The 18,711-nt window shown below is 39.3% G+C and overlaps 1 protein-coding gene across 10 annotated transcripts in view; it reads left to right on the plus strand.

Annotated features, from left to right (window-relative positions):
* Positions 1-18,711, plus strand: part of ABCB11 (ATP binding cassette subfamily B member 11) — a 223,665-nt gene that overhangs the window by 80,931 nt on the left and 124,023 nt on the right. For 3 of the 10 annotated variants that reach the window (XM_073218733.1, XM_073218734.1, XM_036995034.2), the window contains exons 2-5: positions 12,422-12,524; positions 13,779-13,800; positions 16,185-16,236; positions 17,013-17,251. The exons of 1 other annotated variant lie outside the window; for it this stretch is intronic. In XM_073218733.1, coding sequence (XP_073074834.1) covers positions 12,449-12,524; positions 13,779-13,800; positions 16,185-16,236; positions 17,013-17,251 — 389 coding nt within the window. In that variant the 5' untranslated portion in view covers positions 12,422-12,448. Of the gene's footprint in view, positions 1-12,421; positions 12,525-12,596; positions 12,734-13,778; positions 13,801-16,184; positions 16,237-17,012; positions 17,252-18,711 lie in introns of those variants that run through there. 6 more of the 10 variants (XM_073218739.1, XM_073218738.1, XM_073218736.1 and 3 more) reach the window with 4 other exon arrangements.

Genomic DNA, 18,711 nt, shown 5'->3' on the forward strand with positions numbered 1-18,711 from the left:
GTATGGCTCATGATCACCCAGGAGCCCTCCCCTAGAGTTTTCTGCACTGACAGCTGCGTCATCTACTGGGGCTTGATCCTGTGGCTACCAAGATGGTACCATGCCAACTGGATGATTGATCACAGGCCCCTTTGGGGGAAAGAGTTGTGGCAAGACCTATGGGCCTCTGGTCAGACTAAGACAATTAGTGTGTATCATGTGACTGGCCATTTGCCTTTGGCATCCCCAGGGAATGATGAAGCAGACACACTGGCCTAGGCTAGAAGGAAAGCCTGCCTCTGATATACCCCAATGGCTACACCAGAGTTTGTTACACGCAGGGCAAAAGACAATGTGGGCTGTAGCTCATCGGTGGGGCTTGCCATTGACCTTTGTAAAAGTCAGCAGAGCCCAGAAGGAGTGCCTTGTGTGCTCTAAGAGAGACTTACACTGAGACCCTCAGCAACATGGGACAATAGTAAAGGTGCCAATACCTGTTATCAGGTGGCAGATTGACGATACTGGGCCTCTGCCCATGTCAGAAGGATATTGGTATGCCACGACTTGTGTGGACACAGCTCCAGGACTGATGGTTGCTTTTTTTGCATGTCATGCAGATCAGCAGACCACCAAGAAGGGCCTAGAATCTCTTTGCAGCCTATGGCCGGCTATAGGTGATTGAGAGCGATAAAGGCACCCACTTTACTGGACATGCATTGCAAGGATGGGTGCAGCAATTAGGAATAAAGTGGAAGTTTCATGTACCATATTACTCTACTGGAGCAGGCATGATAGAGAGGTACAATGGTTTGTTGAAATCTGGCCTGAAGTCAGACACCAGTAGTCTATAGGGCTGGTCAGTTTGCTTATTGACAGTGCCACTGTGTTTTGAATAAGAAGCCCCAAAGAGGAGCCTTGAGCCCTGTGGATGTGCTAACACACACTGCTGCTTCTCCTATACAACTGTACGTGCAAACCAAGGAGGAATTATTGAAGCCAGGATATGGCCAGCAGAGCAACATCCTGCTGCCAGCCCCAACTGTGTTAAACCCTGGAGACTGTTGAATGGACATGAACCTGGACATTTCGACACATGGACCAGTGACGGTTGACTTTTCTGGCACCTTGGAGAAAAAGCCTGGAAACTAGCCTCCTGTGTATTCCTGGAGTAACAGCAGAGTGGCCCACAAAGATAATGGTAGTGTATCCAAAACACTCAGGAGGTAAGAGCATCTTACAGAGAAGTTTTGTTTTATCTTTATGGCCAGTGCATGTACCTCCCATAGCCCTATATATTAACCCATCTGTAACTCAGAGAAGGAGGGGGGTTAAAGTCTTGTATACTAGACCAGGATGAGATCCCATTCCTGCCACTGTTCTATCACAGGACCACTCTCTTGCATGCATCCTACCTGATGACCAAGATTTACCTATGCTGTTGTCATAAAAACATGTATCTTATCTCCATTAAGGTTATTGTCTTCTACAGTCCCTGAGGCCTGGACCCGCCCCCTGGCTGGAACTGCCATGTGATGATTGCTCTAAACTCCCTACATGTTCAGCCATTAACCACCTGTGCAATGGGCGAGCTGTGGACTAAATCTGCATAGGACTTTGAACTTAGCTGAATCCTCCAGCTTGAGGATTATCATGATTTTATTGCTGTTGTTATTATATGTTATCAGTCTGGTTACGTGCTCCAGTTTTCTTGCACAAGGGCCATTGCAGAAAATGGGGAGCAAGTAGATTGTGGGGCAAGCTTTCTGGAGCGGTGGAGCTGTGTGTAAAATTGCAGTATTTCCAGAGTCTCCCCTGGCCTTAGTGCATCTCCATATTAAGAGGTGTTTCCAAGGGGTGGAGAGAAGTGGTCCATCTACATATTATTAGGTAATTACAAGGGCGAGAAAGGGCATATCTGGACTGGGAGTTTCAGTGGGGTCCCTTTTTCTGTAGTCAGTTCATGAGACACATGGGTGAGCAAAAGTGGATGACAGTTTATAAGCAATAAATGGGTTTCTCTCTTATTTGTTCCTTTGACAGATTTCAGTTCAAAGGTATTTTACCCTGGGCTTTTCCCCTGGAGTTATAGCCATCAAAGTTCAGAGTGATGCACTGAACAGAATGCTGAGAAAGAAAACAAACAAACAAAAGAACAGCCCCACCTATTTGTTGGCTATCTTGGCACTCACATCTAAGTTATGTTTTCTTCCTTTTAGAAATAAGCCATCTCATAGAATAGCCAGTGTATTAGTTAGGGTTCTCCAGAGAAACAGAAGCCATAGGGTACACATAGGAAGAGATTTATTATGAAGGGTTGACTCCTGTGGCTATGGAGGCTGAGAAGTCCCATGATCTGCTGTCTACAAGTTGCAGGCCTGGGGAAGCCATGATGTAGTTTCAGGCCAAATCCAAAGGCCTGAGAGCCAGGGGATCCAATGGTCTTCATTCCTAATCCGAGTCTGAAGGCCTGAAAGCCAGGAGTTCTGGTATCCAGGGACAGGAAAAGATAGATGTCCCAGCTAAGGCAAAGAGCAAACTCACCCTTCCTCAGACTTTAAAACAATTTTTTATTGAAATATAATTGACATATAATACTGTGCAAAGTTAAGGTATACAACCCATTGATTTGATGTATTTATATGTTAATATGATTGCTACTGTAGCTTTAGCTAGCACTTCTCACATCACATAGTTACTTTGTTTTTGTTGTGAGGATATTTAAGATCTAGTTTTTAGCAATTTTGAAGTATACAATACAGCATCATTGCCTATAATCACTATGCTATGTATCAGCTCTCCAGAACTTAAACTCATCTTCCAGCTGCAAGCTTGTACTTTTAACATCTCTCTATATCCCTCACCCCTACCCAGCCTCTGGTAACTGCCACTGACTCTGTTTCTTCCAGTTCAGCCCTTTTAGATTCCATATATAAATGATATTATATGGCATTTCTTCTTTGTCTGACTTATTTCTCTTAGCATAATATCCTCTAGGTCCATGCTGTCACAGTGGCAAGATTTCATTCTTTTTTGTCTAATATTCCATTATATATATATATATATAATATATATATATATATATATATCATTATAAATTACAAATCATGTAGGTAGTATCTTTGAGATGGTATAATGGGAAGAGTACTTTACCTCTGTGGTCTTCCTCCCCAAAACATACAAGCTTTGCCTACTCATGAGAAAAACATATAAATCCCATTTTAAGGGATATTCTATAAAATAACTGCTCAATACTCTTCAAAACTGTTAAGGTCATCAAAAACAAGAAAAATACGAGAAATTGTCAGAGCCAAAATGAGCCTAGGGAAATATGATGACTTAATTTCTTTCTTCTATATCCTCACAACACTTCATACTATCAGAGAGTTAATATTTATCAGTTAATAGTTTTAATATTCATTGCTATTGCTGGCTATTACCCAAAATTAATTCACTAGGGTTGCAAAACAATTATTTCTCTAATTTTATTTAAAAAATCAGAAATGACTATTGTATTTTTTAGCACTTTTTCTGCAGCTATCAAAATAAGAATTTTTTACATTACATGATCATTCATTCCTGAGAGCAACATTGCTCATTACATTTTATTCATAAACTGTTTAGTTATGCTTAACATATCTCATTTAGTGATTTTAGATCTACTTTTGAAAGTAATTATAATTCCATTTTTTATTATAACATTCCTGTTGGCTTTAATTTCAAGGTCATACTTGTTTTGTAAAATGAGTTGGGTAGCAGTTCTCCTGGTCCACGCTGGACTCATGGTATACCGGACCGAGAGACTGCATTTATGAAGGAGCACTGAAGGCTGCCCATCAGTATTCAGATATCACTGATCTGCTGCACTGACCCAAGAATTTTGTTGTGCCCTTCTAGTGTTGGTTGTGCCCTTCTAGTGTTTTTTATTTTTACTCATTAAAAAAGAAAAGAAGGAAGGAAGGAAAAAAGCAGGCATAGATAGCAGAAAGTACAAATAAAAGCAACTACCCATTCGTCAACCAGAGAAAACTGTAATCAGTGGTTGGCTTTATCTTTTCTAATTAGATTCTTCCATGGAGGGTATTTATTTATATATTTATTTATTTATTTATTTAATTTTTTTTTGAGAGGGTATCTCTCATATTTGTTGATCAAACGGTTGTTAACAACAATAAAATTCTGTATAGGGGGGTCAATGCTCAATGCACAATCATTAATCCATCTCAAGCCTAATTCTCATCAGTCTTCAATCTTCTGAAGCATAACGAACAAGTTCTTACATGGTGAACGAATTCTTACATAGTGAATAAGTTCTTACATGGTGAACAGTACAAGGGCAGTCATCACAGAAACTTTCAGTTTTGATCACGCATTATGAATTATAAACAATCAGGTCAAATATGAATATTCATTTGATTTTTATACTTGATTGATATGTGGATCCCACATTTCTCCCTTTATTATTATTATTATTTTTATTTTTAATAAAGTGCTGAAGTGGTAAGTAGATGCAAGATAAAGGTAGAAAACATAGTTTAGTGTTGTAAGAGAGCAAAAGGTGTGTGCCTGTAGACTATGTGTTAATCCAAGCTAGACAAGGGCATTAAAACATCCACGGATGCAGAAGATTTCTCTCAAAACAGGGGGGCTGAGGTTCTGAGCCTCACCACTGTTGATCCCCAATTTCTCACCTGATGGCCCCCCTGCGACTGTGCCTGTCTTAGGTTGTTCCTCCCTTGAGGAATCTTACCCGTCTCTGGCTAACCAGTCATCTTCCGGGGCCATACAGGGAGATTTAAAGTTGGTGAGAGAGAAGCCATATTGTTTGAAAAAGTTAGCTTTTTACTTCTTTGCAGATTTATGCCCTGTGGCTTCTATGCCCAGCACTTGTCTTGAGGTATCTTTACCACCTGGAGGAATTATGATGCTCGGTAAATTCGATATGAGGCACGAATTCTATTTAAGGGTTGTAATTAAGAAGAAAGAAGAAAAGCTATAGAGGTAGCATATGGAAGAAAACATGGGAGGATTGATTATTTTTTTGACATATCTTCTTGTAGAGTACCTTAAGCATGTATAGGTTTTAAACTATTAACTAACTTGCGCACACATATTAACATAATAGGAATATGGTGACATAAACTAAGCAAATCTATAATTACCAGCCATTTCCAGTGAAGCCAAGAAAACCAGTTAGGCACCCTAGGCATTTGTAAGGATTTGTCTATGATATGATGGATATTGTCCAACTGTACTTGAACAGTCTGAGAGAAATCAGACAAATTAAAGCAACCCATTTCTGGGATCTGTTCACATCCCATATGTTCTTTTAACCGTAGATAGTCTATAGTCGTAAGATTTTGGAGGGCTACAACTTGCACCCCTCCCAACTCCTGGCTGAGTTCCAACAGTACAGATCCACTCAAATTCGTTGTCTCACTGTATGCACAGGCCAGCCTAGACATCTCCCTCCTCATTCCAGTGGCAAGTCCAGGAAACGGTGGGATGGACACAGCCACAACCGCAGCATCGCCCAGATCCCTGTGGAGGCTTTTTGATGATCATCCCCCAGCACGAGTCCTCCAGAGAGTGCTGATGCCGGAAGCTCCTCCTCATATCGTATCTTAGGTCATTTTCTGGGTATCCAAGCTAGGCCTTGATCTTGATCTTCTGCATAAAAACAAACAGACCCTTTGCCCACATTTTGATATGCCCTCTATACCACTGTGTAGAACTCATTGCAGGTCAGCACACAGGAACTGCTTTTATTTTATTTTATTTTTTTATTTTTATTAAGAGAAAGGAATATTATCAGAAATGAGTACCTCCATAGCCGATCATCTGACACCCTTTAAGTGATCAAAATTAAGGATAATTAAAGCATGCGTTAATCTTTGATTTACCAATAGTTTTATCCTATCAAGGAGTAATCCCCCTTTTCTTTCTTTCTTTTTTTTCCTTTTTTTATTTTATTTATTTATTTATTTATTTTTTAAATCTTTAATCTACACTTAGATGAAGAATACTATGTTTACTATGCTCTCCCCTATACCAGGTCCCCACTAAAAACCACATTACAGTCACTGTCCATCAGCATAGCAAAATGTTGTAGAATCACTATTTGTCCTCTCTGTGTTGTACACCGTCCTTCCCCTTTCTCCCTCCCCCCCATGCATGCTAATCTTAATACCCCCTTTCTTCTTCCCCCCCTTTATCCCTCCCTGCCCACCCATCCTCCCCAGTTCCTTTCCCTTTGGTACCTGTTAGTCCATTTTTGGATTCTGTAATTCTGCTGCTGTTTTGTATCTTCAGTTTTTCCTTTGTTCTTATACTCCTCAGATGAGTGAAATCATTTGGTATTTCTCTTTCTCCGCTTGGCTTATTTCACTGAGCATAATACTCTCCAGCTCCATCCATGTTGTTGCAAATGGTAGGATTATCCCTCTTCTTAAGCCTGAGTAGTATTCCATTGCGTATATGTACCACATCTTCTTTATCCATTCATCTACTGATGGACATTTAGGTTGCTTCCAATTTTTGGCTATTGTAAATAGTGCTGCAATAAACATAGGGGTGCATCTGTGTTTCTCAAACTTGATTGCTGAGTTCTTAGGGTAAATTCCTAGGAGTGGAATTCCTGGGTCAAATGGTAGGTCTGTTTTGAGCATTTTGATGAAGCTCCATACTGCTTTCCACAGTGGTTGAACTAATTTACATTCCCACCAGCAGTGTAGGAGGGTTCCCCTTTCTCCACAGCCTCACCAACTTTTGTTGTTGTTTGTCTTTTGGATGGCAGCCATGCTTACTGATGTGAGGTGATACCTCATTGTAGTTTTAATTTGCATTTCTCTGATAATTAGCGATGTGGAGCATCTTTTCATGTGTATGTTGGCCATCTGTATTTCTTTTTTAGAGAACTGTCTGTTCAGTTCTTCTGCCCATTTTTTAATTGGGTTATTTGTTTTTTGTTTGTTGAGGCATATGAGCACTTTATATATTCTGGATGTCAAGCTTTTATTGAATCTGTCATTTTCAAATATATTCTCCCATACTGTAGGGTTCCTTTTTGTTCTATTGATGGTGTCTTTCGCTGTACAGAAGCTTTTCAGCTTAATGTAGTCCCACTTGCTCATTTTTGCTGTTGTTTTCCTAGCCCAGGGAGATATGTTCAAGAAGAGGTCACTCATGTTTATGTCTAAGAGGTTTTTGTCTATATTTTTTTCCAAGAGTTTAATGGTTTCATGACTTACATTCAGGTCTTTGATCCATTTTGAGTTTACCTTTGTATATGGGGTTAGACAATGGTCCAGTTTCATTCTCCTACATGTAGCTCTCCAGTTTTGCCAGCATCATCTGTTGAAGAGACTGTCATTTTGCCATTGTATGTCCATGGCTCCTTTATTCAAATATTAATTGACCATATATGTTTGGGTTAATTTCTGGAGTCTCTAATCTGTTCCACTGGTCAGTGGCTCTGTTCTTGTGCCAGTACCAAATTGTCTTGATTACTATGGCTTTGTAGTAGAGCCTAAAGTTGGGGAGTGAGATCCCCCCTACTTTATTCTTCTTTTTCAGGATTGCTTTGGCTATTCGGGGTCTTTGGTGTTTCCATATGAATTCTTAAATTATTTGTTCCGGTTCATTGAAGAATGTTGCTGGTAATTTGATAGGGATTGCATCAAATCTGTATATTGCTTTGTGCAGGATGGCCATTTTGACGATATTAATTCTTCCTAGCCATGAGCATGGGATGAGTTTCCATTTGTTAGTGTCCCCTTTAATTTCTCTTAAGAGTGACATGTAGTTTTCAGGGTATAGGTCTTTCACTTCTTTGGTTAGGTTTATTCCTAGGTATTTTATTCTTTTTGATGCAATTGTGAATGGAATTGTTTTCCTGATTTCTCTTTCTTTTGGTTCATTGTTAGTGTATCGGAAAGCTACAGATTTCTGTGTGTTAATTTTGTATCCCGCAACTTTGCTGTATTCTGATATCAGTTCTAGTAGTTTTGGAGTGGAGTCCTTAGGGTTTTTTATGTACAGTATCATATCATCTGCAAATAGTGACAGTTTAACTTCTTCTTTACCAATCTGGATTCCTTGTATTTCTTTGTTTTGTCTGATTACCGTGGCTAGGACCTCCAGTGCTATGTTAAATAACAGTGGGGATAGTGGGCATCCCTGTCTGGTTCCCGATCTCAGAGGAAATGCTCTCACCTTCTCGCTGTTCAGTATAATGTTGGCTGTGGGTTTGTAATATATGGCCTTTATTATGTTGAGGTACTTGCCCTCTATTCCCATTTTGCTGAGAGTTTTTATCATGAATGGATGTTGAATTTTGTCAAATGCTTTTTCAGCATCTATGGAGATGATCATGTGGTTTTTGTCTTTCTTTTTGTTGATGTGGTGGATGATGTTGATGGATTTTCGAATGTTGTAGCATCTTTGCATCCCTGAGATGAATCCCACTTGGTCATGGTGTATGATCCTTTTGATACACTGTTGAATTCTGTTTGCTAATATTTTATTGAGTATTTTTGCATCTACATTCATCAGGGATATTGGTCTGTAATTTTCTTTTTTGGTGGGGTCTTTGTCTGTTTTTGGTATTAGGGTGATGTTGGCTTCATAGAATGAGTTTGGGAGTATTCCCTCCTCTTCTGTTTTTTGGAACACTTTAAGGAGAATAGGTATTATGTCTTCTCTGTGTGTGATAAAATTCTGAGGTAAATCCGTCCGGCCCCGGGGTTTTGTTCTTGGGTAGTTTTTTGATTACCATTTCAGTTTCTTTGCTTGTAATTGGTTTGTTTAACTTTTGTGTTTCTTCCTTGGTCAGTCTTGGTAGGTTGTATTTTTGTAGGAAGTTGTCCATTTCTTCTAGGTTTTCCAGCTTGTTGGCATATAGGTTTTCATAGTAGTCTTTAAGAATTCTTTGTATTTCTGTGGAGTCTGTTGTGATTATTCTGTTCTCATTTCTGATGTTGTTGATTTGTGTTGATTCTCTTTTTCTCTTAATAAGTTTGGCTAGGGGCTTATCTATTTTGTTTATTTTCTCAAAGAGCCAGCTCTTGGTTTCGTTGATTTTTGCTATTGTTTTATTCTTCTCAATTTTGTTTATTTCTTCTCTGATCTTTATTATGTCCCTCATTCTGCTGACTTTTGGCCTCATTTGTTCTTCTTTTTCCAGTTTCGATAATTGTGATGTTAGACTATTCATTTGGGATTGTTCTTCCTTCTTCAAGTGTGCCTGGATTGCTATATACTTTCCTCTTAGGACTGCTTTCACTGCATCCCACAGAAGTTGGGGCTTAGTATTGTTGTTGTCATTTGTTTCTATATATTCCTTGATCTCTATTTTGATTTGTTCATTGATCCATTGATTATTTAGGAGCATGTTGTTAAGCCTCCATGTGTTTGTGAGTTTTTTTGTTTTCTTTGTAGAATTTATTTTTAGTTTTATACCTTTGTGTTCTGAAAAATTGGTTGGTAGAATTTCAATATTTTGGAATTAACTGAGGCTCTTTTTGTTAGCTAGTATCTGGTATATTCTGGAGAGTGTTCCATGTGCACTTGAGAAGAATGTGTATCCTGTTGCTTTTGGATGTAGAGTTCTATAGATGTCTATCAGGTCCATCTGTTCTAGTGTGTTGTTCAGTGCCTGTGTGTCCTTACTCATTTTCTGCCTGGTGGATCTATCCTTTGGGGTGAGTGGCATGTTGAAGTCTCCTAAAATGAATGCATTGCAGTCTATTTCCCTCTTTAGTTCTGTTAGTATTTATTTCACAAATGCTGGTGCTCCTGTCTTGGGTGCATATATATTTAGAATGGTTATATCCTCTTGTTGGACTGAGCCCTTTATCATTATGTAGTGTCCTTCTTTATCTCTTGTTACTTTCTTTGTTTTGAAGTCTATTTTGTCTGATATTAGTACTGCAACCCCTGCTTTCTTTTCACTTTTGTTTGCTTGAAATATGTTTTTCTATCCCTTGACATTTAGTCTGTGTCTGTCTTTGGGCTTGAGGTGAGTTTCTTGTAAGCAGCATATGGATGGATCTTGCTTTTTTATCCATTCTATTACTCTGTGTCTTTTGATTGGTGCATTACGTCCATTTACATTTAGGGTGACTATTGAGAGATATGTACTTACTGCCATTGCAGGCTTTAGATTCGCGGTTGCCAAAGGTTAGCCTCTTTAGTATCTTACTGCCTAACTTAGCTCACTTATTGAGCTGTTATATACACTGTCTGGAGATTCTTTTCTTCTCTCCCTTCTTATTCCTCCTCCTCCATTCTTCATATGTTGTGTGTTTTGTTCTGTGGTCTTTTTCGGAGCACTCCCATCTAGAGTAGTCCTGCAGAGGTGGTTTGTGGGAAGCAAATTCCCTCAGCTTTTGCTTGTCTGGGTATTGTTTAATCCCACCATCATATTTAAATGATAGTCGTGCTGGATACAGTATCCTTGGTTCAAGGCCCTTCTGTTTCATTGCATTAAATATATCATGCCATTCTGTTCTGACCTGTAGGGTTTCTGTTGAGAAGTCTGATGTTAGCCTGATGGGTTTTCCTTTATAGGTGACCCAGTTCTCTCTAGCTGCCTTTAAAAGTCTTTCCTTGTCCTTGATCCTTCCCATTTAAATTATTATGTTTCTTGGTGTTGTCCTCCTTGTATCCTTTCTGTTGGGGGTTCTGTGTATTTCCGTCATCTGTTTGATTATTTCCTCCCCCAGTTTGGGGAAGTTTTCAGCAATTATTTCTTCAAAGAGACTTTCTATCCCTTTTCCTCCTTCTTCTTCTGGTACCCCTATAATACGAATATTATTCCTTTTGGATTGGTCACATAATTCTCTTAGTGTTGTTTCATTCCTGGAGATCCTTTTATCTCTATGTCAGCTTCTGTACGTTCCTGTTCTCTGTTTTCTATTCCTTCAATGGCCTCTTGCATCTTGTCCATTCTGCTTATAAATCCTTCCAGGGTTTGTTTCACTTCTGTAATCTCCTTCCTGACATCTGTGATCTCCCTCTGGACTTCATCCCATTGCTCTTGCATTTTTTTCTGCATCTCTGTCAGCATGTTCATGATTTTTATTTTGAATTCTTTTTCAGGAGGACTGGTTAGGTCTGTCTCCTTCTCAAGTGTTGTCTCTGTGATCTTTGTCTGCCTGTAGTTTTGCCTTTTCATAGTGATAGGGATAGTTTGCAGAGCTGGTACGAGTGACAGCTGGGAGAGCTTTCCTTCTTGTTGGTTTGTGGCCTTCCTCTCCTGGGAGAATAGCGACATCTAGTGGCTTATGCTTGGCAGCTGTGCACAGACAGGGCTTTGGCTACCTGCCCAGTTGGTTTGGAGTTTATCTCTGCTGTTGCTGTGGGCGTGGCCTGGCTGGGGCTGCTCCTCCAAAATGGTGTAGCCCTGTTGGAGGGGGAGCAGCTGGGAGGCTATTTATCTCCATAAGGGGCCTCTGTTCTCCCTGCTGCTCAGGGGGTTAGAGTGCCCAGAGATCCCCAGATTCCTTGCCTCTGGGCTAAGTGTCCTGCCCTGCCCCTTTAAGAATTCCAAAAAACGCTCTCCAAACCAAAACAACAACTGCAACAATGAAAGAGAAAAAAAAAAAAGGGAAAACACGCAATTTTCTTTGTCCTCAGGCGCTGGTCTGAGGCACCCACTCACCGGTGTTGCTGCCCTGTTTCCCTAGTATTGGGGTCCCTGTCCCTTTAAGGCTTCCAAAAAGCACTCGCCAAAAAAAAAAAAAGGGAAAAACGCGCGATTTTCTTTGTCCTCAGGTGCCGGTCTCAGGCACCCGCTCACCGGTGTTGCTGCCCTGTTTCCCTAGTATTGGGGTCCCTGTCCCTTTAAGGCTTCCAAAAAGTACTTGCCAAAAAAAAAAAAACTGTTCCCATTTCTTTGTTCTCCGCAGTCAGCCTCAGGCACCCGCTCACCGGTCCTGCCTCCCTGTTTCCCTAGTATCCAGGACCCCACACATGCACTGTGTCTGTGCTCTGGTCTGGAATCCTGCGGCTGGGTGTTCAGAGGTCCTGGGCTCTCTCTCCCTCCCTGCTGACTCCTCTCCACCCGCCTGGGGCCGGAGGGAGGGGTGCTGGGGTCCCGCTGGGCCAGGGCTTGTATCTTACCCCCTTCACGAGGTGCTGGGTTCTCGCAGGTGTAGATGTGGTCTGGATGTTGTCCTGTGTCCTCTGGTCTCTATTTTAGGAAGAGTTGTCTTTCTCATATTTTCATAGATATATGTGGTTTTGGGAGGAGATTTCCGCTGCTCTACTCACGCCGCCATCCTGGTTCCGCCCACTCTTCCATGGAGTTTTTAACCAACTAAAAATCTCCTTTTGTTTGAAATTTTTAGTAAGGGTTATTTCTTGAACCAAATTTTTCTTTCATTTGGCTACTTTGATTAAAGAAAAGAATATAGACAATTGCAATGATTCTTCTATTTTATAGGATTATTGGCTGCAGATTGCAATTATCATGTCTGACTCAGTAATCCTTCGCAGCATGAAGAAATTTGGAGAGGAGAATCGTGGCTTTGAGTCAGACAGATTCTGTAAGTGGCCTTTTTCTCTCAGTATCTCTTATACAAAGAGAGGTTAGATCAAAAGTGGTACAAGCTAGTGAAGTTTCCAGGAGCAAAGAAAAATCAACAACAAATGTAGAACCATCACTGGATGTATTTCCTACACACAAGTGGGTGATTCTCCTAGAATCCATGAAAGGAATGTCTGAGAGTGCTAAGTAAAAGCACACAATGAGCAGGTGAGTGAAAGAATCACACTCACAAATATCTCTTTCCTAGGTAGAGTCAGTTTGTTTAAACATTGGCTGAAATATAGTAATTGATTATAGTAGTAATTATTTGGTGAGCACTGTTTCCTAGGAGAGATTGTACCAGAGTGAGATGTGAGAGCAGCCCATAGCACAAGTACCTAGCATGTGGTGAGCACAGATGATTCATAGCAATTATTATTGTTTAAAAAATAAGTCCTATGATTTTATATTTTGCAGAAAAATAAACTGAGATTTGGATAAATTTTTAAAACCTTAGCAAAGACTGCATAATTGATAATTAATGGAGCCATAATCCAAATATAATTTTGAGTCCCAAAACCAAGATATTAATTTCTATATTATAATGCCTCTTTACTCTTACTTATATCAAATCAAACTAAATTAAATTAAAATACCAGGGGAATCAGGATGGGCTATCCCAGGGTGATGGCTGATATCAGCACCTTGAGTCCCTTTCACCATGTATGCTTCCCTGCACCCATGACCCTCAGCCCCAACTTTCACATCCTATTCTCCATGTGCTCTGACCTATGCTGGGGAAATAATACGTGGCTCAATCCCATGGCTTCTACTGGCATGGAGGCATCAGTGACATCTTATTGTCCAATTAATTTGTAGTCTAAAATTTAAATGAATAAATTTTGATGTTACTAAAGAATCAGACAACAAATATTAATTTTATTTGGTACTTCAAAAAAATCAGATTTTCTTCAGTTACTTTAGAAATGTTGGTCTCCAGTTGATATTCACAAAATATGAAGATTTCATATCCTGGAGAAGAGCCCAGAAATGTGGTTAAGCCAGCAGTCCCGAACCTGGAAGAGTGTCTTCTTCTATAGCATGGAGTGACGTAGAAAGAATGAGAGGAAGGAGAAAAACCAAATAATCTTTTTGTAATGTTCTGCAGATAAAAGTAATTTATAGGAAGCTTTATCAGGACAAAATTGTTAGCAACTGTATTGAATTTTGTCATTATTATTAACTGCTTTGTGTATTGTTTTTAACCTGACAGATAACAATGATAAGAATTCAAGGTAAGTGACTATTTCAACAATGTGTCATATTTTCTAAAATAATTTCATAACATTCCTATTAAGGGTAAATCAGAGGTAATATTTTCATTCACATCACACTTCCTGTAAAGTGGTATAGGTAATCCATTCTTTTTCTCCTTAAAGCATTATTACAATTTGATTTCAAAAACCATTTGGAATATCTCTTCTGGATTAGGTCCCAATCTCCCCCTGTGTATCCAGGAACACCACAAAATTTCTGACATAACTGAGTAGAGGAAAAGTTGGATAAGTATGATTTCATGGGTACCTGGGAGGTCTCTATAAACCCCCAAATTCTTCCAAGAGGGAAATGGTAGAAACCTAAAATTTAGTTATTAGGTATTTCTCTTTAGTTTCAGAGTTTAAATTCCCATATAAGACAAATGTCAGTTAATCATACATTGGCATGAGGGTAGGATTAGATGGAGTCTAATTTAGAAGACAGAAGGGAAATGCCAGGCAAGTTCCTGATATTAGGTGGTAAAGAGGGAGAGGGTTGAAGGTATTTAAGAAATGTTAAGTAATTCATTGCAGAGGGAGGTGTTGCATGTGGAAACATTATCTTGGGCTAGAAGTGGTAAGATCCCCTAGGCCTAGAAGATTCATCTTTTCTCACTGGTTGGGAGAGGAGTGAAAATGGGTGTGGAGGCAGATAAATGCAGCAGGAGAATGAACAGGATGGTTGAGACTGTTCTTTGATTTTTAGAGGAGACGAACCTATGTGAAAATTTGATAGAGTTGCTGAGGAGAATGGGAACAATTTGTAGAGGGATAAAGTATAGTGTTGTGGATCAAACTAAGGCTGGAGACTACTCGTTCATTCATTCATTTATCACTTCACAAATTTTGAGTCCCCTCTAGGTATCAGGCACTATAGGTGCTAAGATACAAAAAAAAAAAAAAAAAACCAAAAAGGCAAAAATCTCTGCCTTTGAGGAGCTTCCATTTTAGTGAGGGAGATGTTATAAACACCATAATAAATAAGAAATATAGCATGGTAGCTAGTGATGATCTGTCACTTTCTTTCTAAGACAAAAAAAGAAAACATGGAATGGAGATATGAAATTATGTTGGGGGGTGAATTTTTAAAGACTTTGTTTGTGGAAGGCACCATTGGAAAGATGACCTGAAGGAAGGTCTGAAGGAGGTGAGGGCACATACAGGTATCTGAAGAAAGAGTATTCTGGTGAGAGGGGATAGCAAGTACAAATTCCCAGAAGTGGAAACAAATCTGGCATGGACAAAGGTCAGCAAAGAGGCCAGATGGCTTCCACTGCAAGAACCAGGAGGAGACAAGTTCAGAGAACCATCTTGTCAAGCCGTGGAAGGCCCTGGACATCTCACCATGGACTTCAGATTCTCCTCCAAGCTGGAAGGGAAGTTTAGGGCAACAGTGGCTTGGCATGGCACTGGCATGTGTAAGCATCAGTTCCTATGGTAGAGAGGTCTGCAGCAGGCCCAGAAGCCCAGCTTAAGGAGGAGAGCGGCAAACAGCTGAATGGATTCAAAGACAGAGTTTCTAAGGACGGATTTAGAGGAAAGGATAGAGGATGATGGTGAGAGGGTGGTCCAAATGGCAGACAGAGGGACCTGGGATGCTTGGGGAAGGAAGCAAAATCTTGATAGGGTTTAATAATTGTAAATAGGTGGAGAGTTTAAGGGATTGCCAGGTTCAATTGAAATGACTAATAGGTGTGGAAGCAGGAAAAACGTTAGAACACATGATGCATGGGTGGCCCCAGAGGGTCAGTGCGTGGAGTAGTCATTGGTGAAAGCAAGATCCAGGGGGTATCCATGGACGGATGACTCAGGTGAAGTAAAGGTCCCTGGAGTTGAGAAGGTCAAAGATGGTTTAAGTATAACTTTATGAGAAATGAAATGAATAAGAAACACTAAGGAAAACTATTTGATGGGAAGTATGGGTGTTTTTTTCATCATATCAATACTATTTAATGTAGCTGTAAATTTTTTAAGTGCTAGAAGAAAGCTTTAAATCAGCAAATCTAATCACCTCAACTTACCCACAAGGAAATGTAAGTAGAAGTATGTTGAGGATCAGGGCTGAGATCCAATAGTCATTTGTTAGTATAACTGGGAGTACAGAGCAATTTTTATTTCCTCTCAATACCTCTCAGGAAGACCTCTCTGAATCTCTACTAAATATGAGATGTAGCTATACTGAAATCTTTAGCTGCAATAAATATGAAGAATAAAAGCTTGTTTTTAAGATGCCGAATTTGACAAGAATTTCTCAGCCAGGGGAACTTCTTTCTTCCTAAAAAATGGCTCATAAAACCACCATCTAAGGTGAATTCTTACTGTTTTAGAAAGGATGGTCTGTAAGTCCCTGTTTTTCTTCTCAGGTTACAAGATAAGAAGAAAGACAACAGCAGTCAAGTTGGCTTCTTCCAGTTGGTAATAAGCCTGTGCTGATTTTCGATATAGGTTTTGCACCTGTGAGTTGTTCAGATCACAGAGGAAGTGTTAAATCTTTAGTCATATTAGCAGGTTTTTAACTATAGTAATCATTTTTTCAGTCATCAACTCCCTTGTAATAACATGCTGAATAACAGTTGGAAATATATTGCTAGTTAAACACACAAATCCCATCCAGTAGATCAGAAAAGTGTCCTGGTAGATCATTACTAAGCCCATAATTATCATTTTGGCAAGGAAAATCCTCACAGTAATTGGATCATGTATTTATTCTTATGGCAAGTCTGTAGGAATTTCATAGGATAGATATTTTCCACGAATCTGCACAGGGTGCTGCCAAGTGTAGACACAAATAGGCACTCCTCATTGTCAGTGTCAGTTCTGGGAACCAGTTTATGCTATTGCTGAACATCCCACACAGTATATCTATGTAGCAATGGTGTCCCTCTCGGCCAGTCAATGTTTCCACCTTAAGTTGTGGATGAACAGCTAAGAATTAAAGTCAGCTCTTAAGTAAAGAGAATAAATTCAGAAACTAGGAAAGAAATAGCATGAACTAGCAATGTAAGAGTCTAATGTTTTAGAAGATTGATGTATTATTTCAACATGTGAGAACTCTACTGTTCAATTAAGATGATTCCCATGAAATTTAGTGTTGAATACTATTTATCAAAATCTAGTAACTAAAATTAAATAGTCCTCCTGCTTCTCCACTTTTCACCCATAGAAGATCTCTGAATCCTTTGTTTTTCAAGTTTCGATTTTCTTCACCAACTGATATTTGGCTGATGTTTGTGGGAAGTTTATGTGCATTTCTCCATGGACTAGCCTATCCAGGCGTGCTGCTCATTTTTGGCACTATGACAGATGTTTTTATTGACTATGATACTGAATTACAAGAACTCAAGATCCCTGAAAAAGCCTGTGTAAATAACACCATAGTGTGGACTAATAGCTCCCTCAACCAGAATGTGACAAATGCAACACATTGTGGGTAGGCTGCTATTTTTAATTTTTCTACTTTTTTTGCTCTATCTTAAATTGTAATTCAAAACTTATAAAGGGGACTTCATTGACTGAGCTGGAATGGTGTCTAACAGTGAATAGAAACATAAATTTACTCATATTTCTACAAATTACATATTTGTACAAATTACTCTGCCCTATAGTTGTTCCTATCCTACCAGGTTTTTAAATCTTAATAAAAAACAGAATCTGAATTTGCCCATTAAATATATCATCCAACCTAACCACTTTGCAGACCACAGGCTTTAGGATGACACCACCAGTACTTAATGACACTAGGAAGGTGACCCACGAATTTTACTTGAGTCCTTGTTGTGCTGTATGTAAAGACTTTTTTTGGCTAATTCTCTTCTGTTCCTTATTTTCTGTGGCTGTGGCTGATTAATCACTCGATATCCAGCCAGCTCTCTGTCATAGGATTCTCGTTAGTGCACTACGGGACTCTGAATAAGAGCCACTGGTCTCAGGAATTGAGTTTCTAAGGAAGGTGCTGTGAGTAGAAGGCCAGAAGCAGATGTGCAGAATTAGCCAGAGCTAACTGTGCTACCTTATTCTTTTTGTGATAAGCCTTGTAATAATGAGTCCATAGTATACACAGGTTGACTCACCTGTCAGAGCATGGACTTTGTAGCCTACCTCATGCTGCCCCAGGGCCAGAACAAGCTCATTTGCATGAATAAACCCACACATTCAGGTTCAAGAATCAAGGGCAGGGTATATCCTGGCTATAGAGACACTTGTAATGACTCTCCTAAGTGAATTTACAATTTTCACCTTCATTTAAAAATTTTTTTTGCAGATTCTGAACAAACCCTTCTAAAGCACTGACACTCTTCCATAATATTATCTACTTTTAGGGTCTTTCATCCATTCACTCGTTCACCAAAATTTTTTGAATACCAACTATGTACAAGGAATTGGTGTAAGCATCAGGAATACAGTGATTATCTTAAGAGTCATGGTCCTTATATTCATGGAGCTTAGTGAGACTGTCATTAAATCAATGACCATTCAAAAAAAATATGTAGTTATAAACTGATCAGTGTTTGCAGAAAAGTATAGGATAACATGCAATGCGCAGAATTACCATTTAAAAACTAGTGAGACTACTTATTATAGATAAATTTCCTAGAGTCTAAAAATGTCTGTTTCCTTTCTAAATTTGGAAGTAAGACTCAGAATGGTTTGTGTAAAAGAAATATTGTCTTCAATGGCCATCTTATAAGTCTTTCATTTATATTGGAAGACAGAAATGAAATGCTTTTTAAAGAGTGGTTTGAGTATAAAATGTAAAATTAATCACTCCTCCCTTTGAAAAGAATACTTTCAGACTTATGTATAGTATAAATTGACCCAAATCATTAATAATATTCATGGAGATAATTTTTTAAGGGAAAATTTCTGCAAGTTTAGACTGTTATGCCTTAA

The sequence above is a fragment of the Manis javanica genome, chromosome 12 (genome assembly GCF_040802235.1).
Source record: "Manis javanica isolate MJ-LG chromosome 12, MJ_LKY, whole genome shotgun sequence".
NCBI classification, from domain to species: domain Eukaryota; kingdom Metazoa; phylum Chordata; class Mammalia; order Pholidota; family Manidae; genus Manis; species Manis javanica.